General features: G+C 39.5%; 1 protein-coding gene across 5 annotated transcripts in view; it reads left to right on the forward strand.

Annotated features, from left to right (window-relative positions):
- Positions 1-230: 230 nt before the first annotated feature.
- The window catches only part of ANO10 (anoctamin 10), a 335,794-nt gene continuing 309,674 nt past the window's right edge, over positions 231-26,350 (forward strand). Inside the window, exons 1-4 of one of the 5 annotated variants that reach the window (XM_073232454.1) lie at positions 231-481; positions 3,845-3,997; positions 12,755-12,952; positions 14,509-14,643. In XM_073232454.1, coding sequence (XP_073088555.1) covers positions 3,859-3,997; positions 12,755-12,952; positions 14,509-14,643 — 472 coding nt within the window. In that variant the 5' untranslated portion in view covers positions 231-481; positions 3,845-3,858. Of the gene's footprint in view, positions 482-2,946; positions 3,321-3,844; positions 3,998-12,754; positions 12,953-14,508; positions 14,644-26,350 lie in introns of those variants that run through there. The other 4 variants (XM_073232457.1, XM_073232458.1, XM_036996273.2 and 1 more) reach the window with 4 other exon arrangements.

The raw sequence follows: 26,350 nt of genomic DNA on the forward strand, positions 1-26,350 counted from the left end.
AGAGAGGTGCGTAAGGTGAACTTCCGGAGAGCAGAACACCGCTGTTCTCACCCGGCCCTTCTACCCAGTCCCGCCCGCCTCGGCCACGGCCCCGGGAGGCCCCGCCTCTCCCCGTGGTCCCGCCCCCTCGGGGTGACAGCCCGTAAGGCACGCCTCTGCCTTCCGGGGCTTTGCTCCTGCTCCCGGCCGAAGGCTGACTGGCCCGGGCCGGGGGCAGCCCCTGGCCCCACCCGGAGCGACACACGGCCATGCTCCGCCCCCCCCCGTGGGGCGGTGCTGCGACAGGCCCTGCCTCTCCGCCGCGGGCCTGCACTCGCCGGTGCGGGATCGCGCTGGGCTCCGCCACGCCCGCCACGCCCCGCGCTCGGCCCCATCCGCCGCGCAGGCCCGGCCCACCTCCCGCCCGTACGTCCGCGGGCGTGCCTCCGGGTCGCACCCGCTCTTGGGCCCGCCCTCGGGGACGTGGAGCGCTGCGCGGCCGGTGAGTGGGGGCGGTGGCCTCGGACCACCTAACCCTCGGCGGCGTCGGGCCGGGCTGGTGCGAGTGGCAGAGCCCGGGCGCACGCCCCCAGGGACTCCTCCTGGTGGCGCCCTTCCTTCCCGGGGCACCGCCCGGTGCTCCAGTCCAGGGAGTGGGGAGGAGGCAGCGGCGTGGGCCCAGAGGCTGAGGGAGGGAGGAGTGACGGTGTCGGAAGGGTGACGGTCGCGGTCAGGGGCTGCGAGAGCCGAGGTCTGCAGGGGTATATGGATCTGGATAGTGGAAGAGGGTGGAGAGGCCGAGACCTGGGGCTGGTGGAGCCAGGGTGATGCTCCGGGCGGATTTCACAGCTACGGGGAATGAGCTAGGGTGGAGGAGCCGGCGAAGCATACGAGGGCTCCCAGGGCCACTCGATCCACGCCTTCCCAGACGTTCGGAGAGCGGACAGTTATGGACCTCTCAGAACGGGTGTGTGGCATTGGCGAGCTTGCAGGGTTCTGCGCTCTCTCACGTGGGGTGATTGGGTCGCCAGGCTCTTGACTTGGGTACATCGTACGGTTTAAATAAGAGAAGCAGGTCGAGGGCAGTGTCTGAGACACCTGACAAATGTCGGTGGAATGGGGTTCTCTTCCGTTAGGCAGCTTCTAATTTTCCTGGTGCCTTCACAGGGCCAGCACTGGTGTGCACTCTCTTCTGTAAAACCCTCCTTGGTATGGAGGACCCGGGTTTAAAAGGTACAGGTGAGGTTCATTCAAACTCAAAAGCAGTTGTATCCCATTTCCTTAAACCTACAGAGTTTTAATTTTTAAAAATCCTGTGGATTTAAAAATATATATATTTTTCTTATCTGCCTACTTTCGACTTAAAAGCACACACCTAGAGGGCTAGATGTTTTCAAAGGGCCGATTCTGTCTGTGTTACTTAGTTTTAAATTAACTACAAAGGAGAGCATACCTATTCTGACCAGCTATTGCTGAAAGAATCCTGGAATTGCAGATGAGGTATGAAATTTAAAAGATCTAAAATAATTGAAAGGGATAGAAAAGGCCTGGTAAATTGGAGTGTATGTACACTAAAAAAAAACCCCCAGTGACACCTTTTTTTCACTGTGGAAAACATGGAAAACACAGAAGAGAGCATAAGGATGAAAATTACCTCATCCAGTTTCATCAACCCTATTAACATTTTGGTGAATGCTAATAAAATTGTATTTTTTTGTGTATTAAATGTGCCTGTTACATAATTGGGGTCATACTGTTGTTATATTACCTTGTAGTTTGCTTTTTTCCCCCTACTTAGCATTTCCCGGATCATTAAAAATTCTCCTTAAACATCCTTTAACTGGTTGTATGGTCATCACATGGATTTATTTATTTATCACATATTAGAGTTTCAGCTCTGTGCCAAGTCCTGTCCTTAGAGGTGAGATCAGATGTTGCTCCAGGTTTTCAGACATTATTCCAGCCCAAATAAGCAAAATCGTGGCAGTATCTGGAGTATATGAGAGGAGACAGAAAATATGAGTGAAAGGAGAAATATGATTCATGTTTTGCTTCACTGGTCAATCTTTGGCAAGACTCAGGTGGGTGATTCTGTGCAGAGGTGGCTTTCGGTCAGTGCAGCATCCAATCAGGCCTGTGCTGCAGTGGCCAGCTATCTTCAAATATGTTGTGTCTCATCTCTTTTGTACCTTCCTGTGGAGTTCTGAGGCTGCAAGGTTCGCAGATACCTTCCTCAGGAAATAGGCTCGTCTGTTTCGCTGCACTGGGGTCACTGAGAAACTCTAGTGAAGGTGGGTGTGTACCGGGCTGAGTTTCTGCTCTCAAATCTGTTCACATCTTAAGTAACTCTGACAGGCAACTAGCTGCCTTAAGCCTCAAGGGGGGTGTATTCCCCAGTTGCTGTCCTAATTAACTGCCTGATGGAGACTGTAGAGGATGCCTCCAAGTTGTCTTACACCTTGGGGCCTCTGGAGCAGTCCTTTCTTCCTTTTAGGCCTGGCCGTTAAAATCACAGTTTTCCTCCTGAGAAAATCCCTTTCCTTTTCCAACTTGATGAGACTGGCCCTTCATTTTTCTTTCACTGACATATTCCTATTCTGCTTCATGACAGAGTAATTTTGTAATTTTGGTTTGTGTTTATCCTTGAGTCTGAAATAAAGTGATTTCTAAAGGCTTTGTGCATTTCCTTATTATAAGCCTTTGACTTTATGGTAATTCCACTGACTCTTTTTCTCTACCCAAACTCAAAGAAAATAAAGAGTCCACTATTCTTTTCTATATCCTTTATAAAATATGCACATAACTCCCTCTGCCTCCCCCCACCCCCTTACTTGAATTTACAGTGTGTTTCTCTCCATATGTGCATTTCAACCACCATGGTCAGGATTTACCTGTTAGTGTAGGAAAGGGATTCCAGTAGCTAATGTAAAAGCCACATGAATCCAGTTCCTTTGTAGGTCGTGATTTCTCCCAAAGAAAGGGAAAACCTTTTATGGTGTTGGTGACTCATTTTGTGAGTCCTAAAGATTGATTTGTACTTGTCCTTTGGAGTCATTAAACTCACATCAAGTATAAAGTTAGATTAAGTAAGTCTAAAGTCTGAAAATTGCCCTTGTTGCAAATCGGTGGGTTAGAGGGATTCATGGGAGAAACATTTTAGAGGGAGACGTCAGCCTTAGTGACTGATGCCATCTGTGGGTCTCCAAGTTGACTCCAGTATTTTTCAAGCTTGGTAACAGGTGAAGATGACATGCCTGAGAAAGCTGTGGAAGCTGATGCCGGGAGGTCAACTCTACGGAAGCTTGAAATCAGACTGTCAATTCCCAGCTTGGAATGACTTGGTGACTACCTTTGTTAATGGACAGAGCCCCATTCCTTTGTAATCGGGCTCCCAGCTCATTTCATCTTCCCTTCCTCCCCACATATAGTTAATGCTTCAGCCATCTGTTGGCTATTTTTCATCATTATTTTGTAGGGGAATACTATCTTCTTGACTTAGAATGACATCCATGCTGGCTGACAATCTCTTACACATTTTGCTAAATCCTGTTCAGACTTCACATCCTTTGTAAATACTTTCTCACTCTTCTTGTGTGAGAGTACATTTTACAGTACTATCTTTCTCTTTCCTAGTGTCCTCCCGGCTGTATTCTGGGCTGCTTGTGGAAAAGGGTGATGTTCCCCTCATGTTTGTACAGGGCCGGGCTCACACATGTCTTTTGAACCGTTGGTTCGGCCTGTCATATGTGGAATCATGAGAACTTTATCTTGGAAGTCAAAATTAGGTGTAATTAAGAGAAAATACAAATATAGTCTGTATATTTCTCTTTTCTATTATAACACATGCTTGTTTTTATTTTATCAGCAAGTTTGTCAAAGATGAAAGTGACCTTATCAGTTCTAGATGCTTCTGAGACTTCTTTCACACCTTTGGTAGTCATAGAACTTGCTCAGGATGTCAAAGAAGAAACTAAAGAATGGCTGAAAAACAGAATCATTGCTGAAAAAAAAGATGGAGGTGAGTAAAATAAGTATTACTCAGACTTAGTCATGTTAGTGACTAAAAATGTATTTTCAAATGTGTTTTACAGTTAATATGTTTCTAAAATTAGTGTCCCTTCTTTGCTCTTTATTATTTGCCTAGACTTGAAAGAAGGTCTTAAATCAACATTAGACTGTAAGCAAGGTGAGTTTTGTTCACAGCTATAAACACTGTGCCCAGTACAGTGCATAGTACATAGTAGGTGCGTAATATTTGTCAAATGAATGAACAAGCATCTATTGAGTGTTCTTCGCGTGTCAGTCACAGTGTTAAGGGAGAGGAGAGACATGTCACTGTCAGGGTAAAGAGACTGGATGCCAGTTCCTGGAAATCGAAGCACCCAGAAAGAGAAAGCCGATGAAAGGGCTGTTGCAGAGCGGCACCTGGTACTGGAGGATGAGCTGTGTGTGTGCTTGTTATAAGAGTCAAGGGCAGCAAGACATGGCACTTGGTGATGTTTTTTGAGGTGGGGAAGTGACTTTATAGGAGCAGCCAAAGTTTAGTCTTCTCCTGAAGGGTAAGAGGGGTCCAGGTCTGGGCGAGAAGGTGCAGGACATTTTATATGAGCAGACACTTAAAACTACACAAAACACCTAAAACTTCACCAAGACTCCAACTACAGAACAAAACTAAGCTCTTTTTTTATTTTGAACAACATTATGTTTACTAGGCTCCCCCCTTCACCAAGTCCCCACCACACACCCCATTACAGTCACTGCCCATCAGCGTAGTAAGATCCTGTAGAATCACTACTTGTTTTCACTGTGTTACACAGCCCTCCTCATGCCCCCCACTACATGCTAATTATAAATGCTAATCGTAATACCCCCTTTCTTTTTTCCCCGCCCTTATCCCTCCCTTCCCACACATCCTCCCCAGTCCCTTTCCCTTTGGTAACTTAGTCCATTCTTGGGTTCTGTGATTCTGCTGCTGTTTTGTTCGTTCAGTTTTTCTTTATTCTTATACTGCACATATGAGCGAAATCATTTGGTATACTTGTCTTTCTCCGCCTGGCTTATTTCACTGAGCATAATACCCTCTAGCTCCATCCATGTTGTTGCAAATGGTAGGATTTGTTTTCTTCTTATGGCTGAATAATATTCCATTGTGTATATGAGTCACATCTTCTTTATCCATTCATCTACTGATGGACACTTAGGTTGCTTCCATTTCTTGGCTATTGTAAATAGTGCTGCGATAAACATAGGGGTGCATCTGTCCTTTTCAAACTGGAGTGCTGCATCATTAGGGTAAATTCCTAGAAGTGGAATTCCTGGGTCAAATGGTAAGTCTATTTTGAGCATTTTGAGTAACCTCCATATTGCTTTCCACAATGGTTGAACTAATTTACATTCCCACCAGCAATGTGGGAGGGTTCCACTTTCTCCACAACCTCGCCAACATTTGTTGTTGTTTGTCTTTTGGATGGCAGCCATCCTTACTGGTGTGAGGTGATACCTCATTGTGGTTTTAATTTGCATTTCTCTGATAATTAGCGATGTGGAGCATCTTTTCATGTGTCTGTTGGCCATCTGAATTTCTTCTTTGAAGAACTGTCTGTTCAGCTCCTCTGCCCATTTTTTAATTGGATTATTTGCTTTTTGTTTGTTGAAGTGCATGAGCTCTTTATACATTTTGTTTGTCAACCCTTTATTGGATCTGTCATTTATGAATATATTCTCCCATTCTGTAGGGTACTTTTTTGTTCTATTGATGGTGTCCTTTGCTGTACAGAAGCTTTTCAGCTTGATATAGTCCCACTCATTCATTTTTGCTTTTGTTTCCCTTGCCTGAGGAGATATGTTCATGAAGAAGTCGTTCATGTTTATGTCCAAGAGATTTTTGCCTATGTTTTTTTCTAGGAGTTTTATGGTTTCATGACTTACATTCAGGTCTTTGATCCATTTCGAATTTACTTTTGTGTATGGGATTAGACAGTGATCCAGTTTCATTCTCTTACATGTAGCTGTCCAGTTTTGCCAACACGATCTATTGAAGAGACTGTCATTTCCCCATTGTATGTCCATGGCTCCTTTATCGTATATTAATTGGCCATATATGTTTAGGTTAATGTTTGGAGTCTCTATTCTGTTCCACTGGTCTGTGGGTCTGTTCTTGTGCCAGTACCAAATTGTCTTGATTACTGTGACTTTGTAGTAGAGCTTGAAGTTGGAGAGCGAGATACCCCCAACTTTATTCTTCCTTCTCAGGATTGCTTTGGCTATTCAGGGTATTTGGGGTTTCCATATGAATTTTTGAACTATTTGTTCCAGTTCGTTGAAGAATGTTGTTGGTAATTTGATAAGGATTGCATCAAATCTGTATATTGCTTTGGGCAGGATGGCCATTTTGATGATATTCTTCCTATCCAAGAGCATGGAATGAGTTTCCATTTGCTAGTGTCCTCTTTAATTTCTCTTAAGAGTGTCTTATAGTTTTCAGGTTATAGGTCTTTCACTTCCTTGGTTAGGTTTATTCCTAGGTATTTTATTCTTTTTGATGCATTTGTGAATGGAATTGTTTTCCTGATTTCTCTTTCTATTAGTTCATTGTTATTGTATAGGAAAGCCACAGATTTCTGTGTGATAATTTTGCATCCTGCAACTTTGCTATATTCCAATATCAGTTTTAGTAGTTTTGGAGTGGAGTCTTTAGGATTTTTTTATGTACAATATCATGTCATCTGCAAATAATGACAGTTTAACTTCTTCTTTACCAATCTGGATTCCTTGTATTTCTTTGTTTTGTCTAATTTTCGTGGGTAGGACCTCCAGTACTATGTTGAATAACAGTGGGGAGAGTGGGCATCCCTGTCTTGTTCCCAATCTCAGAGGAAAAGCTTTCAGCTTCTCGCTGTTCAGTATGATGTTAGCAGTGGGCTTATCATATATGGCCTTTATTATGTTGAGGTACTTGCCCTCTATACACAATAGCTGAGAGTTTTTTTCATGAATGGATGTTGAATTTTGTCGAAAGCTTTTTCAACATCTATGGAGGTGATCATGTGGTTTTTGTCTTTTTGTTTATGTGGTGGATGATGTTGATGGATTTTGGAATGTTGTACCGTCCTTGCATCCCTGGGGCGATCCCACTTGGTCATGGTGTATGATCCTTTTGATGTATTTTTGAATTTGGTTTGCTAATATTTTGTTGAGTATTTTTGCATCTACATTCATCAGGGTTATTGGTCTGTAATTTTCTTTTTTGGTGGGGTCCTTGCCTGGTTTTGGTATTAGGGTAATGTTGGCTTCATAAAATGAGTTTGGGAGTATTCCCTCCTCTTCTGTTTTTTGGAAAACGTTAAGGAGAATGGGTATTCTCTGTATGTCTAATAAAATTCCAAGGTAAATTCATCTGGCCCGGAGGTTTTGTTCTTGGGTAGTTTTTTGATTACCGATTCAATTTCTTCACTGGTAATTGGTTTGTTTAGATTTTGTGTTTCTTCCTTGGTCAGTCTAGGAAGGTTGTATTTTTCTAGAAAGTTGTCCATTTCTTCTAGGTTTTCCAGCTTGTTAGCGTATAGGTTTTATAGTATTCTCTCATTAATTCTTTGTATTTCTGTGGGGTCCATTGTGATTTTTCCTTTCTCGTTTCTGATTCTGTTGATGTGTGTTGATTCTCTGTTTCTCTTAATAAGTCTGGCTAGAGGCTTATCTATTTTGTTTATTTTCTCAAAGAACCAGCTCTTGGTTTCATTGATTTTTTTCTATTGTTTTATTCTTCTCAATTTTATTTATTTCTTCTCTGATCTTTATTATGTTCCTCCTTCTGCTAATTTTAGGACTCACTTGTTATTCTTTTTCCAATTTTGATAATTGTGATGTTAAACTGTTCACTTGGGATTTTTCTTCCTTCTTTAAATATGCCTGGATTGCTATATACTTTCCTCTTAAGACTGCTTTTGCTGCATCCCACAGAAGTTGGGGCTTTGTGTTGTTGTTGTCATTTGTTTCCATATATTGCTGGATCTCCATTTTAATTTGGTTGTTGATCCATTGATTATTTAGGAGCATGTTGTTAAGCCTCCATGTGTTTGTGAGCCTTTTTGCTTTCTTTATACAATTTACTTCTTTTTTTTTTATACCTTTGTAGTCTGAAAAGTTGGTTGGTAGGATTTCAGTCTTTCGGAATTTACTGAGGCTCTTTTTGTATGTGGTCTATTCTGGAGAATGTTCCATGTGCACTTGAGAAGAGTGTGTATCCTGTTGCTTTTGGATGTAGAGTTCTATAGATGTCTATTAGGTCCATCTGTTCTACTGTGTTTTTCAGTGCCTCCGTGTGCTTACTTATTTTCTACCCAGTGTATCTATCCTTTGGAGTGAGTGGTGTGTTGAAGTCTCCTAAAATGAATGCATTGATTCTATTTCCTCCTTTAATTCTGTTAGTATTTGTTTCACATATGCTGGTGCTCCTGTGTTGGGTGCATATATATTTATAATGGTTATATCCTCTTGTTGGACTGAGCCGTTTATTGTCATGTGATGTCCTTCTTTATCTCTTGTTACTTTCTTTGTTTTGAAGTCTATTTTGTCTGATAGAAGTACTACAATAACTGCTTTTTTCTCCCTGTTGTTTGCGTGGAATATCTTTTTCCATCCCTTCACTTTTAGTCTGTGCATGTCTTTGGGTTTGAGGTGGGTCTCTTGTAAGCAGCATATAGATGGGTCTTGCTTTTTTATCCATTATATTACACTGTGTCTTTTGATTGGTGTGTTCAGTCCAATTTCATTTAGGATGATTATTGAAAGATATGTACTTATTGCCATTGCAGGCTTTAGATTTGTGGTTACCAAATGTTCAAGGTTAGCTTCTTTAGTATTTTACTGTCTAACTTAACTCACTTATTGAGCTATTATAGACACTGTCTGGTGATTCTTTATTTCTCTCCTTATTTTTCCTCCTCCTCCATTCTTTGTGTGTTGGTTGTTTTATTCTGTTCTGTTTTGTGTTTCCTTTAACTGATTTTGCGGGTAGTTGATTTTATTTTTTGCCCTTGGTTAGTATTTGGTTGGTCTGCTTTCTTTGCTATGATTTTTTATTTTCTCTGGTGACATCTGTATAGCCTTAGGAGTGCTCCCATCTAGAGTAGTCCCTCTAAAATACCCTGTAGAGGTGGTTTGTGGGAGGCAAATTCCCTCAACTTTTGCTTGTCTGGAAATTGTTTAATCACTCTTTCATATTTAAATGATAATCATGCTGGATATAGTATTCTTGGTTTAAGGCCCTTCTGTTTCATTGCATTAAATATATCATGCCATTCTCTTCTGGCCTGTAAGGTTTCTGTTGAGAAATCTGATGATAACCTGATGGGTTTTCCTTTATAGGTGACCTTTTTCCTTTCTCTAGCTGCCTTTAAAACTCTGTCCTTGTCCTTGATCTTTGCCATTTTAATTATTATGTGTCTTGGTGTTGTCCTCCTTGGGTCCCTTCTGTTGGGAGTTCTGTGTACTTTCGTGGTCTGAACGATTATTTTCTCCCCCTGTTTGGGGAAGTTTTCAGCAATTATTTCTTGAAATATACTTTCTATCCCTTTTTCTCTCTCTTCTTCTTCTGGTGCCCCTATAATGCAAATATTGTTCTGTTTGGATTGGTCACACAGTTCTCTTAATATTGATTCATTCCTGGAGATCCTTTTATCTCTCTCTGCATCAGCTTCTATGCATTCCTGTTCTCTGGTTTCTGTTCCTTCAGGGTGGGAGACGCCAGCGTTATTTCCAGTCTTTTCTGCTTATTGTGTGGCTTTAGCAGAGATGTAGGGGTGGGGAGCTGATGGGCCTCTTCCTGCGCTGCGGGGAATATTACAAAAGGACGTCCCAAAACACGATTTTGGACCTTTCAGGTGAATGTAGTGGATTTAACCCTCATGGTTACTTTAACTCTCCTCCAAATTCTTAGTAAGACCATGATAAAAGGGCTTTCTTTTTTTAAAGATCTAAGTCCACATTAACAAAGAAGAAAGGACAAGATGTAACAGCAGCATTTTGGAAATTAGAAAATAGGCAGATAACTAGTAAATAAGCTCTCAGACTTGGGAAGCCAAAGCCTAAGCTGGTGGGGGAGAAAATGAGATGTAATTTGGTTGACACTGTAGAATACTCCTAAAGACTCAGAATTTAGTGATGCCAGGGATGTGGAAATAAAAGTGGCAGTGAGAAAAAAAAAAAGAATTGGCTGAGATCTATTTAAGAAATAGTTGGATCCCCCACATGGATTTTGGCCTAGGGGGCTCTATGCACGGTTAAAAACAGATTCTATATGGAAAAGAGGGCAATAAGTGAATACCATTATCCCTATCCTCCACTCTACCAATGTCATATCTGATTTAGCTCCCAAAATGTTAGCAGCTAGACTCAAATTATCTAGGAAGGAGATTGAGTGTTTTTTATTTGGGGAATCTGACCAACTCAAGACAAAATAACTGAAGGTACAGAAATCAGAGAGTTGCCCAAGGAGTATGACCTGGTCAGACTACCTTGTATTAAGGTCCATCTTTGATGAGCTCCATCCAAATCTTCAGAACTTGTTTTTAGCCTGTTAGAACCCTTTTCTCAAACATGTGCATACAACAAAAGTTCACCAGTCATCCATGGGAAATCCCCAACCTGACAGAGAAAGCTAAAACTAAACGTACAGATAAAAGCAGGTAACTATGAAAAAGAAAAACTAAATTTTCAGAGTTATGAGAAGATACAATTTCTATAAATCAAAACTGGAATGTTATAAAATAATCACTTAAGGAAGAAAGCAGCTCTTTAGAAAGTAAAGATATAAAAGCAAAATATAAAAATTCAGTAAATGAGTTAGAAAATAATTTTGACAAAAAACTCCCAGAAAGTGGAGCAAAAAGGTGAAGAATTGGAAAATAATGAGAGAAAAAAAAATAAGGAAATTAGAGTACTAGTGCAGGAGGTACACATCTGAATAAAAGGAGTTCTAGAAAGGGAATAGAGGAAGAAATTAACAAAAACTCAGAGCTGTTGCCCTGCCCTGTCAGATGGAAAGGGTCCACCTAGGGCCCAGCCTTGTGGGTGAGAATGGCGTATCATTGGAATGTGTCAGCTCTCCGGGGACAGAGGAGAGTCTATAAACTTCCAGAAAAAAAAAGGTAGGTCAGTTGTAAAGGATCAGACTTCTTAACAGAAACATTGGAAGCTAAAAGGTATTGCCTCTGGGGAAGGTAGGTTGTGGGGAGGGAGATGGGAACTGCTTTTTTTAAAAACAAGATAATGACAAATGGTTCTCTATGAAGGTTATATCAATTTATACTCCCCTAGGAATGTCTGAGAATGCCTTTCCCACACACTATGTGTCAGTGTGAGTCTTCCAAGCAAGGGATGCCAAGATGGGATTTGATGCACAAGAGATTGATTGAGGGAAACATTTGTAGAAAGATAAAGGGGAGGGAGCAGGAGTAGACAGAGAGAGCATTCAGACTTTGGTGCAGGTCTGACACTTGAGAAAGGAGAGAGTAGGCTTGAAGAGGAAAAGCCTCAGATCATAACATGGTTCTGAGTAAGCATCAGCCAGGCTCAACATTGCACTTCAAAGGAAATTCATGTTGGGTAGGAATGGCCTCATTCCAGTGACCCCTGCCTGCGCAGCCAGTGACTGGGAGCAGCTGGTGGGGGATAAGTGTGGTCTAGTGTGAGGGTGCTGTGAACAAAGGGCAGCAGGGGCTCTCAGTCAACTCTGCCCCTTCCAGAAGATTCTCTGGGTGGAGTGGGGTGCTTCCAAGGCCACTGTTGTTACCAACCTACTTGTTATCAAACTTGTAATCTTTGTAGAGTGAGAAGTGAAAAATAGCATATTGGTGGTCTTTTTGCATTTACCTTAGTATAAGTGAGGTTAAGGATTTTTTATTTACATTCCCTGTGTATGTTCTGTAAAGTGAATATCTTTTACTGATTTTTTATTAAGTACTTCAATTATAAATTACCTAAAAATAGTTCCATCATAACCTTGGTATATTAATACATTTGTTAAATGAAATGTAAATTCTGCTTTTTATCTTATTACTATCTGATTAGTGTTTTCATAATTTCTGTCAACCCTCTTTAGAAGGTCAATACTAAAGAACTAAAAATGTAACTTAAAAAGTTTGATATAGGTAGAAATGAAAAAATAAAAACAACTCTTCATAAACTTTTAGATAATAACTACATATACAGTATCCAATCATAAAATCTACTTTTAATGTTTTGAGAACCTATTTAAGAAAAATATCAAACCTGACTGAATGTAGAAATTTATGGGAAAAATTATGTTGAAAAATTGATGCTTATTATTTAGCATGTAACATTCATAAAGTGTTATAGTCTAATGAAACTTGTATTTGTGGCATTTTTACTGAGATATTCCATTTCAAATTAAATTTCATACATTTTGGTTTGTTACTTTTATATTAAGAAATGATACTATTTTGCTTCACATTTTTATTCAGTACGATTTTTTACCTAGAGCTAATAAATATTGGATTCTTGTCTCATGTCTACTTCTAATTTGAGTAACTGGCAAGCTGCTTATTACATTTTCTAGTTCTGGCATTTATTTCAAAAAGCTAAAAAGAACTGCTGTCCCCAGCCTACTTACAGTTCTTATTTGGGAGATGGATTTAAATTGTTAATATAATTTTTTTTCCTTCTAACAAATTCAAAACAGAACATTTATTTAGAAGGTTTTCATTTTTGAAACTTTGCCCCTTTCTAAGATGGTGTTTATCTTTTGTTTTTTAAGGTGCCCAGCTGTTCTTTAGACCATTGTTAAATAAATATGAGAGAGAAACACTAGAAAATCAGAACTTGTATCTTGTTGGTGCCTCCAAGGTCAGACTGTTACTGGGGGCGGAAGCAGTGGGGCTGGTGAAAGAGTGTAGTGACGACACCATGAGAGCCTTCACATACGGAGCCCGGCATGACTTCAAAGGTTTTGATGGTGAGTCCCAAAATTGCTTCTGTCAGAATCAGTATATCAAATATAAGTTTGCTGACCAGGGGTCAGCAAACATTTTTAGTAAAGGTCTTGATAATATTCTAGGTTGTGTGGGCCATATGATCTCTCACAGTTACCCAGCACTGCCATCGTAGAGCAGAGGAGCCTCAGAGTGCAAGACATGAGTGGATGAAGCTGTGTTCCACTGAAATTTTACTTGTGAAACCTAGTGGTGGGCCAGATTTGGCCCACAGGCCTTACTTTGCCACGCCTGGAATAGATTAATATAAATTAGGATGATACATGTGAACTTGTTTATATAATTCTATTCTAATTCTTAGAATTAGAATAATTTATAACTAGTGTAAATTAGTGAATATTCACTAGCTTGGTGTAGAAAAATCTTATCATAGGAAACACAGTAGTAGTTCAGTATCCTTGAGTCCCCCATGTCCTGGAAGGATGGATAACTGCTTCTGTTCTGGCCTCAAATGGGGTTCCAAAAGAGAATGGTTTCTGGAAAGAACTGAGAAGGCCAGAGTGGCTGTGTTACCAGAGTAGGAGTTTGGCTTCAGAATCAAACAGGTTCCTCCCAGGGCTTTCAGAGGTACAAGACGTACTCATTCTGGATTTTTTATATGTTACTGACTAGATGACCAAGGAAATTCATCCCATTTAAGAGGATTCACCTGTCAAAGAACAACACTGACAACCTGTTAAAAAATCTTATCAGTTTCTCTTCCCTCATTTATGAGAGGGCATTCAATTCCAGGAGAAAGTGGCCTGGCCTTGAATGTCTGAAAGAGGAGAATTTGCCATATGGGCAAACTTGATTTCCATTCCTAGTTACAAATTAGTAGAGTAAAAGAACATAATGCCCTCTGCTCATTGGTATTAAATGAAATCAGGCAATTTTTTCTGCCCTTTGGATGTTTGTACTGTATTATGTAATAACTACTACAGTTGTCCCCCTTACTTGCTGGGGATACATTCCAAGACTGCCCTGAAACTTCAGGAATGTATATATTATGTTTTTTCCTATACATACAGTGCTAAAGTTTAACTTATCAACTAGGCATAGTAAGAGATTAACAACAGTAACTACTAATAAAATAGAACAATTATAACAATATACTATCATAAAAGTTACATGAATGTGGTCTCTGTCTCTCAAAATATCTTACTGTACTGTACCCGCCCTTCTTGTTGTGGTGTGAATTGATGAAATGCCTATGTAATGAGATGAAGTGTGGTGAATGAGGTCAGCACAGCATCAGGCTGCCATTGACCTGGGCAACTGAAACCATGAAAAGTGGACCACTGGATGAGGGGCTACTGTACCGTGATCAAGGAATTTGTGAAGGCATAGTGGAATGTTTTTTTCTTATAAAACATCTAAGGACCTGTATCTTCTGTTTAATTTACCAGTTTTATACTTTATATACTCCTTAGGTTAACATTTTATTGCATACATAATTTCTATACTCCCCAGTTATTTGAATATTATTTTATTTTGGCCATGAGTGACAATATAACTGGAAATTTCTGTTTTATTTTAGATAACAATGATGATTTCCTCACAATGGCAGAATGTCAATTCATTATTAAACATGAACTTGAAAATCTTAGAGCCAGAGATGAAAAAACGATCCCTGGTCACCACCAGACAAAGTTATATCCAGGGAAGTCATTGTGTAAGTCATTATACCGACCAACTTTGTGAACACACAACTAATGCAATGTTTTTTTCTTAGTGGACATAGATAACAAAAACAGCTTTTTTTCTTACTGAAAAACTTACAGAACTTTACAATAACAACTTTTCATGAACATATCTCTTGCCTTCTTCATTATATTGTAACTTTAGATCAATATGTTCTTTATGGTTTGTTCTTATTTATCAAGGCCTCACAGCATTCAGTTAGCTTAAAATTCAATGTGAACATATGTATATATTGCTCTTTTAAAATCATCAAAGTTTACTCTATGTGTAAACACTGTACTGTAATGAAATCTGTCGGGGAATGAAAATGGGAGCCATTGTCTTTTCCTGGAACACCCTTCCCATCTCCTCCCATCCCATGGGGTGGGAACACCTGAAAGTAAGGAGATTTACAAAGTGACGTAATACCCGGATGGCAGTTAGCTTTGCCACCTTTTGATTTGTGTGATTCCCCTTGAAGGAGAACACTAGTTTGCAGAGTGGCAGTGTTTCCCTCTCTGTGTAATCCACGTTTGCTTCAGCCAGAGGGCAGCAAGGCCTCAGAGCAGTTGTGCTGCCTGAAGTACACTTTAAACATACAAACTTTTGTGTTCCCTAGCCTGCTTTCCTTTTAATAGTCCATATAAGACTACCTTCCAATATTTACCCAGGAGGACAGATGCCCAAGAATATGCAAAGGCCATATTCAAATTTTCTAGTTGTCAGCAAATATATTTTTGAGCTGGTTTGTTCAAACGAAGATCCAGTCATAAATATCAATTTTGTTTGATTGTTTTATCTCTAACGTTTCCCTCTCTCAGTCTCTCTCCCCTTGTCCTTTTTTCCATCTCTTATTGCGATAAAATACACATAACATAAAATTTACCATCTTAAACATTTTCAAGTGTACAGTTTAATAGTATTATATACATTCATAATTTTGTACAACCATCATCACCATCAACCTTCATAGCTGTTTTCATCTTGTAAAACTGAATCTCTCTACTTGTTAAACAATCACTCTCTTTTTCTCCCCTTGCCCCATGTCCAAGCAACCACCATTCTACTTTTGTCTTTGATTCTGAATACACTAAGTAACTCAAATAAGTGAAATATTCAGTATTTCTCTTTGTGACTGGTTTATTTCACTTAGCGTAATGTCATCAGGTTCATCTAGGTTGTAACCTGTGTTGGAATTTCCTTTTTAAGGTTGAGTAATATTCCATTATATATATTTACCACATTTTCTTTACTTATTCAGCTATCAGTGGACACTTGGGTTACTTTTACATTACCACAATTACTATTGTGAGTAGTGCTGCTGTGATTGTGGAGGGTACAAATCTCTCTTTGAGCTCCTGCTTTCAGTTCTTTAGGGTTGTACCCAGAAGTGAAATTGCTGGGTGATACAGTGTTTCTGTTTTTAATTTTCCATACTGTTTTCCACAGTGGCTGTGCCATTTTACATTCCCACCAACAATGTACAAACATTCTAGTTTCTCCATATCCTCACCAACACTTGTAATTTTTTGATATTTTGATGGGTATGAGGTGGTTTTGATTTGTGTTTCTCTAATGAGTGATATTGAGCATCTTTTCATATGCTTATTGGCCATTCATATATCTTCTTTAAAGAAATATCTGTTCAAGTCCTTTGCCCATTTTTGAATCAAGTTGTTTAGGGTTTTTTTGTTGTTACTGAATTTTAGGAATTCTCTATATATTCTCAATATTAATCCCTTATCAGATATGTGATTTGCAAATTTTTTCTCCTGTTTTGTGTGTTGTCTTTTTGCTTTGTTGATACTGTCTTTGGATATAAAAATTTTTTAATTTTTATGAAGTCTAACCTACCAGTTTTTTATTTTTTGGCCTATACTTTTGGTATCATATCTAAGAAATCATTGTCAAATCCAGTGACATGAAGCTTTTCCTCTATGTTTTCTTCTAGAAGTTTTATAGTTTTGGGTCTTATGTTTAGGTTTTTAATCCATTTTGAGTTAATTTTTATATATGGTATTAGATAAGGATCCAACTTCATTCTTTTGCTTGTGGGTGGATATCCAGTTTTCCCAGCACCATTTGTTGAGAAGACTGTCTTTTCCCCATTGAATGGCCTTGTATCCTTGTCAAAAAGCATTTGACTATATGTATGGGGTTTTGTGTCTGGCCTATTTTATTACATAGGTTTGTATGTCTGTTTGTATGTCTGTATGTGTGCCAATTCCACATTGTTTTGATTACTGTGGGTTTGTGGTAAGTTTGAAATTCAGAAGTTTTGTTATTCTTTTCAAGATTGTTTTGGTTATTTGAGATCCCATGAAATTACATATGAATTTTAGTATGGTTTTTCTATTTCTGCAAGAGACATCATTGGAATTTTGATCAGGATTCCTCTGAATCCATAGATTGCTTTGGGTAAAAGTATGAAGTCCCATAAACATGGGGTGCATTTCCACTTATTCATGTCTTCTTTAATTTTTTTTAGCATTATTTTGTAGTTTTCATGGTATAAGTCTTTTACCTCCTTAGTTAATTTCTCAAGTATTTTATTCTTTATGATGCTGTAAAAAATGGAATGATTTTCATACCTTTTCATATAGTTCATTAGTAGTGTATAGAAATGCAACTGATTTTTGTGGGCTTACTTTGTATCCTGCTCCCTTGCTGAATTCATTTATTAGTTCTGGGATTGTTTTTGTGGAAAATACAGGTTGGTTTTTTTTCTATGTATAAAATAATCTGTGAACAAAGATAATTTCATGTCTTCGTTTCCAATTTGGATGCTTTTTGTTTCTTTTACTTGACTAATTTCTTGGGTTAGAACTTCCAATACTGTGTTGAATAGAAGTGAAAATGAGCATCTTTGTCTTACTCCTGATCTTAGAGAAAAATCTTTCAATCTTTCACCATTCAGTATGGTCTTTGATGTGGACTTTTCATAGATGGATTTTATTGTATTGAAGTAGTTTCTTTCTGTTCCTAGTTTGTTGAGTGTTCTTACAATGAAAGAGGGTAGAATTTTGTTAAGTGTTTTTCTGTATCAGTTGAGATAATCATGTGTTTTTTTCACCTCATTCTGTTAATGTGGTATATTACATAGGTTGATTTTTGTACTTTGAACAATTTTGAATTTCAGGAATAAATCTTACTTGTCATGATGTATAATCCTTTTAATATGTTGCTGAATTGAGTCTTTTCCTTTCAACACTTTGAATATATTGTGTCACTCCCTTCCAACTTGCCAAGTTTCTGCTGAAAATTAGCTTATAGTCTTGTGGGTATTCCCTTTTACTTAACTAGTATCTTTTCTCTTGCTGCTCTTAAGATTCTGTCTCTTATTTTTGACATTTTATTATTATGTCTCTTGGTGTGGACCTCCTTGGTTTATCTTGTTTTGTTGATGTGGTGGATGATGTTGATTTATTTTCTGATATCATACCATCCTTGCATCCCTGGAATAAATCCTACTTGATCATGATGGATGATCTTTTTGATGTATTTTTGAATACAGTTTGCTAATATTTTGTTGAGGATTTTTGCATCTATGTTCATCTGAGATATTGGTTTGTAATTTTCTTTTTTTATGGTGTCTTTGCCTGGTTTTGGTATTAGAGTGACACTGGCCTCATAAAATGAGTTTGGGAGTATTCCCTCCTTTTCTACTTTTTGGAAAACTTTAAGGAGGATGGGTATTAGGTCTTCCCTAAATGTGTGATAAAATTCAGCTGTGAAGCCATCTGGTCCAGGTGTTTCGTTCTTAGGTAGTTTTTGATTACCAGTTCAATTTTGTTGCTGGTAATTGGTCAGATGTTCAGATTTTCTGTTTCTTCCTGAGTTAGCCTTGGAAGGTTGTATTTTTCTAGAAAGTTGTCCATTTCTTTTAGGTTATCCAGTTTGTTACCATGTAATTTTTTGTAGTATTCTCTCATTATTCTTTGTATTTCTGTGGTGTCCGTAATGATTTTTTCTTTCTCATTTCTGATTCTGTATATATATGTAGACTTTCTTTTTTTCTTGATAAGTCTAGCTGGGGAGTTTATCTATTCTGTTCATTTTCTCAAAGAACCAGTTCCTGCTTTCATTGATTCTTTCTATTGTTTTATTCCTGTCAGTTTTATTTATTTCTGCTCTAATCTTTATTATGTCCCTCCTGCTGCTGACTTTGGGCCACGTTTGTACTTCTTTTTCTAGTTTCTAGTGTTCTTTCCTGAGGTAGGCTTGTATTGCAGTATACTTCCCTCTTAGCTTGGCCTTTGCTGCATCCCACAGATTTTGCAGTGTTGAATTATTGTTGTCATTTGTCTCCATATATTGCTAGATCTGTTTTTATTTGGTCATTGATCCATTCGTTATAAGGAGCATGTTGTGTTTGTGGAATTTTTCATTTTCTTTGCGTAATTTCTAGTTTCATACCTTTGTGGTCTGAGAAGCTGGTTGGTAAAATTTCAATCTTTTTGAATTTATGGAGGCTCTTTTTGTGGCCTAGTATATGATCTGTTCATGAAAATGATCCATGTGCACTTGGGAAGATTGTGTATCCTGCTGATTTTGGTGGAGTGTTCTGTAGATGTCCGTTAGGTCCATCTGTTCTAATGTGTTGTTCAGTGCCTCTGTCTCTTTACTTATTTTCTGTCTTGTTGATCTGTCCTTTGGAGTGAGTGGTGTGTTGGAGTTTCCTAAAATGAATGCATTACATTCTATTTCCCCCTTTAATTCTGTTAGTATTTGTTTCACATAGGTAGGTGATCCTGTGTTGGGTGCATAGATATTTATAATGGTTATATCTTCTTGTTGGATTGACCCCTTTATCATTATGTAATGTTCTTCTTTGTCTCCTGGAATTTATTTGTTTTGAAATTGGTTTTGTCTGATACAAGTACTGCAACTCCTGCTTTTTCCCCCTATTAGTTACATGAAATACCTTTTTCCATCCCTTCACTTTTAGTCTGTGCATGTCTTTGGGTTTTAAGTGAGTCTCTTGTAGGCTGCGTATAGATGGATCTTGTTTTTTTAACCATTCAGTGACTCTGTATCTTTTGATTGGTATATTCAGACCATTTACATTTAGGGTGATTATTGATAGATTACGTACTTATTGCCATTGCAGGCTTTAGATTCGTGGTTACCAAAGGTTCAAGGGTAACTTCCTTACTATCTAACAGTCTAACTTAACTCACTTAGTATGCTATTACAAACACAACCTAAAGGTTCTTTTTTTTTTCCTTCCTTTTTCTTCCTTCTCCATTCCTTATATATTAGGAGTCATATTCTGTATTCTTTGTCTGTCCCTTGACTGACTTTGGGTGTAGGTGATTTAATTTTGCATCTGCTTAGTAATTAATGGTTCTACTTTCTTTACTGTGGTTTTGTTTCCTCTGGTGACAGCTATTTAACCTTAGGAACACTTCCATCTAGAGCAGTCCCTCCTAAGTACTCCCTGGAGATGGTTTGTAGGAGGTAAATTCTCTCAGCTTTTGCTTATCTGGAAATTGTCTAATGCTTCCTTCAAATTTAAATGATAATCTTGCCAGGTAGAGTATTCTTGGTTTGAGGCCCTTCTGCTTCATTGCAGTAAGTATATAATGCCACTCCCTTCTGGTCTGTAAGGTTTCTGTTGAGAAGTCTGATGATAGCCTGATGGGTTTTCCTTTGTATGCAATCTTTTTTTATTCTCTGGCTGCTTTTAATAGTCTGTCCTTGTCCTTGATCTTTGCCATTTTAATTATTATATGTCTCGGTGGTGTCTTCCTTGGGTCCCTTGTGTTGGGAGGTGTGTGTACCTCCATGGCCTGAGAGACTGTCTCCTTCCCCACATCGGGGAAGTATTCAGCAATTACTTCTCAAGGACACTTTCTATCCCTTTTTCTCTCTCTTCTTCTTCTGGTACCCCTATAATGCAAATATTGTTCCATTTGGATTGGTCACACAGCTCTCTCAATATTCTTTCATTTTTAGAGATCCTTTTTCTCTCTGTCCATCAGCTTCTTTGTATTCCTCTTCTCTAATTTCTATTCCATTTGCTGTCTCCTCCACCATATCTAGTCTGCTTTTAAATTCCTCCATTGTATGTTTCATTTCAGATATGGAATTTCTCAGTGATTGAATCTCCATCCTAAATTCGTCTGTGAGTTCTTAAATATTATTCCATACCCGTGAGCATGTTCATGATTTTTATTTTGAAATCTCTTTCAGGAATTTTGATGAGATCAGTTTCACTTGACCCTTTTTCTGGTGTTTATGGTATTTTTGTTTGAACCAGTTTCCTTTGATGTTTCATATTTGCATATGGCACTCTCTAGTGCCCAGAAGCTCTACTCTCTGTAGCTGCTTAGCCCCTGGAGTGATGTCAGGGGTCACAGGCGAGTGGCGCTGGTGCCTCAGGGGAGGAAAGAGCTGTTTCTCGCTTCCTGGCTGCTGTGCCTGCCTCCACTGACAGAACCAGTGGGTTGAGCACACAGGTGTAACCCTCTATGCTTTGCGTTTGTAGCTGCCATAGGTGGAGCTTCCCTCTGGCTGGCCTGATGCCAGGGTAGGGACTGCTGGTTTGTGAGCTAGTGTGGGCTGGCTGGGAGGAAGGCATAGTAAGCTGCATTTCACAGTGGGGGGCCTTGGAGCTGTGTAGACTGCCAGGGGTATGGAGTGCCTGAAGCTCCTGAAAGTTCCCAACCTGCTGGGCAGAGTGCACCTAATTTCATCCACCTGTCCTTTTTCCTGAGCAGTAAGCTCTGTGCAATCCTTGCCCCGTTAGGAGTCTTCTTGCTAAGGGCTACCTTGTTAGGAAGTCTCTCAGACTGCCCTCCTTTCTTTTATCCCAGAACAGCCAGATGTGGATCTCTGTTTTCTATAAGCAGCTGGAATCTCAGTCTCTCCAGGTATTCTGCCTGTCTTAGCTTTGCAACCCCACTAATCTCTAGAACGTCATGCAATGTAGGTTTGTGCTCCCAGAGCAAATCTCCAGGGTTGGGTGTTCAGCAGTCCCAGGCCTCCACTCCCTCCCCACTCTGTTTCTCTTTCTCCCACCGGTGAGCTGGTGTGGGGGAAGGGCTTGGGTCCTGCTGCGTCACCCCTTTGGTATGTCACCCTGTTCTGTGAGGTCTGTTCTTTTCTCCAGGTGTATGCAGTCTGGCGCAGCCTTCTTTCCTGTTGCTCTTTCAGGCTTAGTTGTATTAATTATATTTTCGTATTATATGTGGTTTTGGGAGGAGGCCTGTGTGTCACCTCTCACTCTGCCATCTTTTTTCTTCTAGTGTATTGTTTCTTTCACTTATTGTATTCTTCAGCTCTGATCAGTTCTCTATTGTATTTTCTATCTCTTTGTTGAAATTCTTATTGTGTTCATCTGTTCTTCTTCCAAGCATCTTTATGACCATTACTTTAAACTCTTTATCAGGTAAATTGCTTAACTCAGTTTTGTTCTTTCTGTGAGATTTGTTTTATTCTTTCATTTGGAGCATACCCCTCTGTCTCCTCATTTTGCATGCTCTCTGTTTGGTAGATCAGCTGTGTCTCCTGGTCTTGAAAGCAGTGTTCTTAGTACAAGGTGTCCTTTGGGACCCAGAAGTACAGTCTCTCCTGGTCACCAGAAGCAGGCACTCTAGGGGTGTCCCCTTTGTGGGCTCTGTGCACCCTCTTGTGGCTGGGCTTAGACTGCTACAGCTGTGCCAATAGGTTGGGCTGGCCCCTGTTTCAGCTGGCTGAGAAGCCCAGCTATAGCTATGCAGGTGCACTGGTGGGCAGAGCTGGCCCCAGTGTAGTTGACTCTGAGTTACAGCAGCAACTGTTCTGGGCCTGATTTGAGTGAGTGCTGGTGCTAGCTGAGGCTGCCTGCTGGGTACATCAGGGCAGCAGCTACTTTGGAGGTTTTGATCTGGCCAAGTCCACCTGCCAGGTATGGTAGGGCAGGAGCCACTTTAAGGGGTGCTTGCCAGGGTTGGCAGGTCCACATGGAAGCACAGAGGGGTGAGCAGTGCTAACTGAGTAGATGGAGAGTGACAGAAATGGCACCCATCAGTGCCCAGCCAGAAAAGTAGAAGGAAGATAAGAAAAATGGTGTCTGCCAAGTTTTTCCATTCCTGGAGAAAATTTATACAGATCTCTGCCCCTCCAGCATGGGCCTTAAAATTAGTCAGTGAATCTCCTTAATGTGTGGCTGAGGGTTTTTTCACACTGCTGCCTCTGTGCTGGGTCTTGGAACAAGTGAGCCCTTGGAACAATCAGCCTGGTTAATTTTCTTTTTCCCTTCTTTTTTTAAAAATTATGGTATCATTGATATATAATCTTATGAAAGTTTCACATCAGCAACATGTGGTTTCAGCATTTCAGTATTCATCCATATTATCAAGGACCCTCACATACCCCATTTCAGTCACTCTCCATCAGTGTAGTAAGATGTTATAGAGTCACTACTTGTCTTCTCCCCTCTATACTGCCTTCCCTGGGACCCCTTATGTTATGTGTGCTAATCATAATGCCCCTTAATCCCCTTCTCCCTCCCTCCCCAACCCTTTCTTTTGGTAACTACTAGTCCCTTCTTGGGGTCTGTGAGTCTGCTGCTGTTTTGTTCTTTTAGTTTTGCTTTGTTTTACTCCAAAAATGAGGATAATCATTTGGTACTTGTCTTCCTCCACCCAGCTTATTTCACTGAACATAATACCCTCTAACTCTATCCATATTGTTGCAAATAGTAGGATTTGTTTTCATCTTATGGCTAAATAATAGTCCATTGTGTACATGTACCATATCTTCTTTATCCATTCATCTACTGATGGACACTAGGTTGCTTCCATATCTTGGCTATTGTAAATAGTGCTGTGATAAACATAAGGGTGCATATGTCTTTTTCAAACTGGGCTCCTGCATTCTTAGGGTAAGTTCCTAGGAATGGCATTCCTGGGTCAAATGGTATTTCTATTTTTAGTTTTTTGAGGACCCTCCATATTGCTTTCCACAATGGTTGGACTAATTTACACTCCCACCATCAGGGTAGGAGGGTTCCCCTTTCTCTGCATCCTCGCCAGCATTTGTTGTTCCTAGTCTTTTCGATGTTGGCCATCGTCACTGGTGTGAGGTGATATCTTGTTGTGGTTTTAATTTGCATTTCCCTGATAATTAGCGATGTGGAACATCTTTTCACATGCCTGTTGGCCATCTGAATTTCTTCTTTGGAGAAGTGTCTGTTGATATCCTCTGCCCATTTTTTAGTTGAGTTATTTGCTTTTGGGTGTTGAGGCATGTGAGTTCTTTATATTTTTTGGATGTTAGCCCTTTATTGGATATGTCATTTATGAATATATTCTCCCATACTATAGGATGCCCTTTTGTTCTGCTGATGGTGTCTTTTGCTGTACAGAAGCTTTTTAGTTTGATGTAGTCCCATTTGTTTATTTTTGCTTTTGTTTCCCTTGCCCGAGGAGATGTGCTCAGGAAAAAGTTGCTCTTGTTTATGTTCAAGAGATTTTTGCCTATGTTTTCTTCTGTGAGTTTTATGTTTTCATAAATTACATTCAGGTCTTGATCCATTCCGAGTTTACATTTGTGTATGTAGTTAGACAGTAATCTAGTTTCATTCTCTTACATGTAGCTGTCCAGTTTTGCCAACACCAGTTATTGAAGAGGCTATTATTTCCCTGTTGTGTGTCCATGGCTCCTTTATCATATATTAATTGGCCGAATATGTGTGGGTTTATATATGGGCTCTCTATTTTGTTCCATTGGTCTGTGGATCTGTTCTTTTGCCAGTACCAAATTGTTTTGATTACTGTGGCTTTGTAGTAGAGCTTGAAGTTGGGGAGTAAGATCCCCCCTGCTTCATTCTTCCTTCTCAGGATTGCTTTGTCTATTTGGGGTCTTTTGTGGTTCCATATGAAATTTAGAAGTATTTGTTCTAGTTCATTGAAGAATGCTTTTGGTATTTTGATAGAGATTGCATTAAATCTGTAGATTGTCTTAGGCAGGAGTAGCCCTGGTGGTTTTCAAAGCCAGAAGTTACAGGGTCACATCTTCCCAGTGCATATCCCAGATTGGGGTTCCCGACCAGGGCATGGAGCCTTGTTTCTCTGGGAAGACCTCTGGGCCTGTGATATCCTGTCCCATATGAGGGTATTGGTCCTGAACTGACTGCGTATCCACTCCTTCTGCCCTTCTTGATGTGGCTTGTGCTTCATATCTTTAGCTGTAGCACAGCTATTCTGCTAGTTTGCAGGCCTTCTCAGAGAGAGTTTTGCATGTGGTTTTAGCCTTATTGGGTCTGTCAGAGGAGGTGAGCTCAGGGCCCTCCTCCTCTGCCATCTTGATCCTCCCCTGAAGCAGTTGTTTCCTTCTTTAAATAGGTCTGCATAGCATCATGTTTTCCGTTGAGGGTAATGGTAGTGTTAATTACATTCTTAGCTGACTGAGAAAGTTAAGGGATTAAAAGAAAAACCTCTATTTTAAGAAGCTGAAACTGGAACCCTGCTTTTGGCATTGAAAGTGTGAAGCCCAGTAATTTAGGATTTACAGCTTTATATTGAGTCCCTCAGTTAGCAGGCCTATTTTTAGAAGTATGCAAGCTGGTTTTATGCTTGCCTAGAAAGTCTTCTATAGTAGAATATAGTAAAGTTTTAAAAAAAGATCTTAGAAATAGTAAAATAATAATACCTACAGTCAGTTCAGAGTTTAAAAACCTGGTAAAGTAATTGAAAAGGACAGTAATAGAAGAAAGAATAAGGTGCAGTTGTACATTCCCCAGTAAGAGAAGATTCAGGGAGTGGTGGGTGATTGGGGTTTCACAGCCCCAGAAGCAGCAATAACTTAAAATATATACCTTTTTAGCCTAGTTACTGGTATTTTGAGTATATACCTTTTTTAGTTATAAAGAAGGAGTTCATCACAACTCTAGCTTTTTAAGACTATTTCTTTTGTATATCTTCCCTATGAAATATAGTCATAAGAAGAACCATCTGTTAAGAGTCCTTTTTTCTCATACCCAGGTTTTTTCCTGTTGTATCAGATATCTCCTTTTTTTTATTATTATTTTCTCTTTTCTAGGAAGTTAGGTTTACTTTTAAATCATTCTGAAGATTTTATGATAGGGCCTCTGTTCTGAGAATACCATCTCTTTGTTAAATATAGTGATTCTGCAGTGAAAACTTAAATCATGTTTCTCTTCCATGCTGCAGACATTCATTTGCCATCCTTGTTAAGGGGCCTTAACATGCTGCCTGACATGCTCATTATCTGTCTGGTGACAAGATAGATAGGAGATAAGGGAGGTAGCCCTTGGAAGGGATGAGTTGATAAACCTTAAGGAGCTCAAAGTGTGTCAGTGGATGACTATAACCAGGCATCCTTTCTTGATGCAAATTCCATCTCATAAGCTGCCTTATTCTTTAGTAAGAGAGTATAATAGGAACTCATGTGGACAAACTCCATTTGTCTCCCCCAAATAGCACAAGCATTGCATTTGAATTCTCTATGTCTGCTGAACACAATTCCTCTTAAAAGACCTGGGACCCAAGCACTCAGTGAGTTACACTAAGTAATTATGGATGAGAGAATGCCCCATTTTTATCTATTACTAGGGGATATTGTGCTTAAATTTGTTTATCTGTTTCAGATATGTTCTTGACTTAAAAATCATACCAATCAAATGACTGCTTAAAGTAGGAAGTCTTTAGTTGATTTTGGTATTTGCTGTTTGTGATTGTAGGTCTTTGTTA

Source organism: Manis javanica, chromosome 3 (genome assembly GCF_040802235.1).
Source record: "Manis javanica isolate MJ-LG chromosome 3, MJ_LKY, whole genome shotgun sequence".
In the NCBI taxonomy this organism is placed as follows: Eukaryota; Metazoa; Chordata; class Mammalia; order Pholidota; family Manidae; genus Manis; species Manis javanica.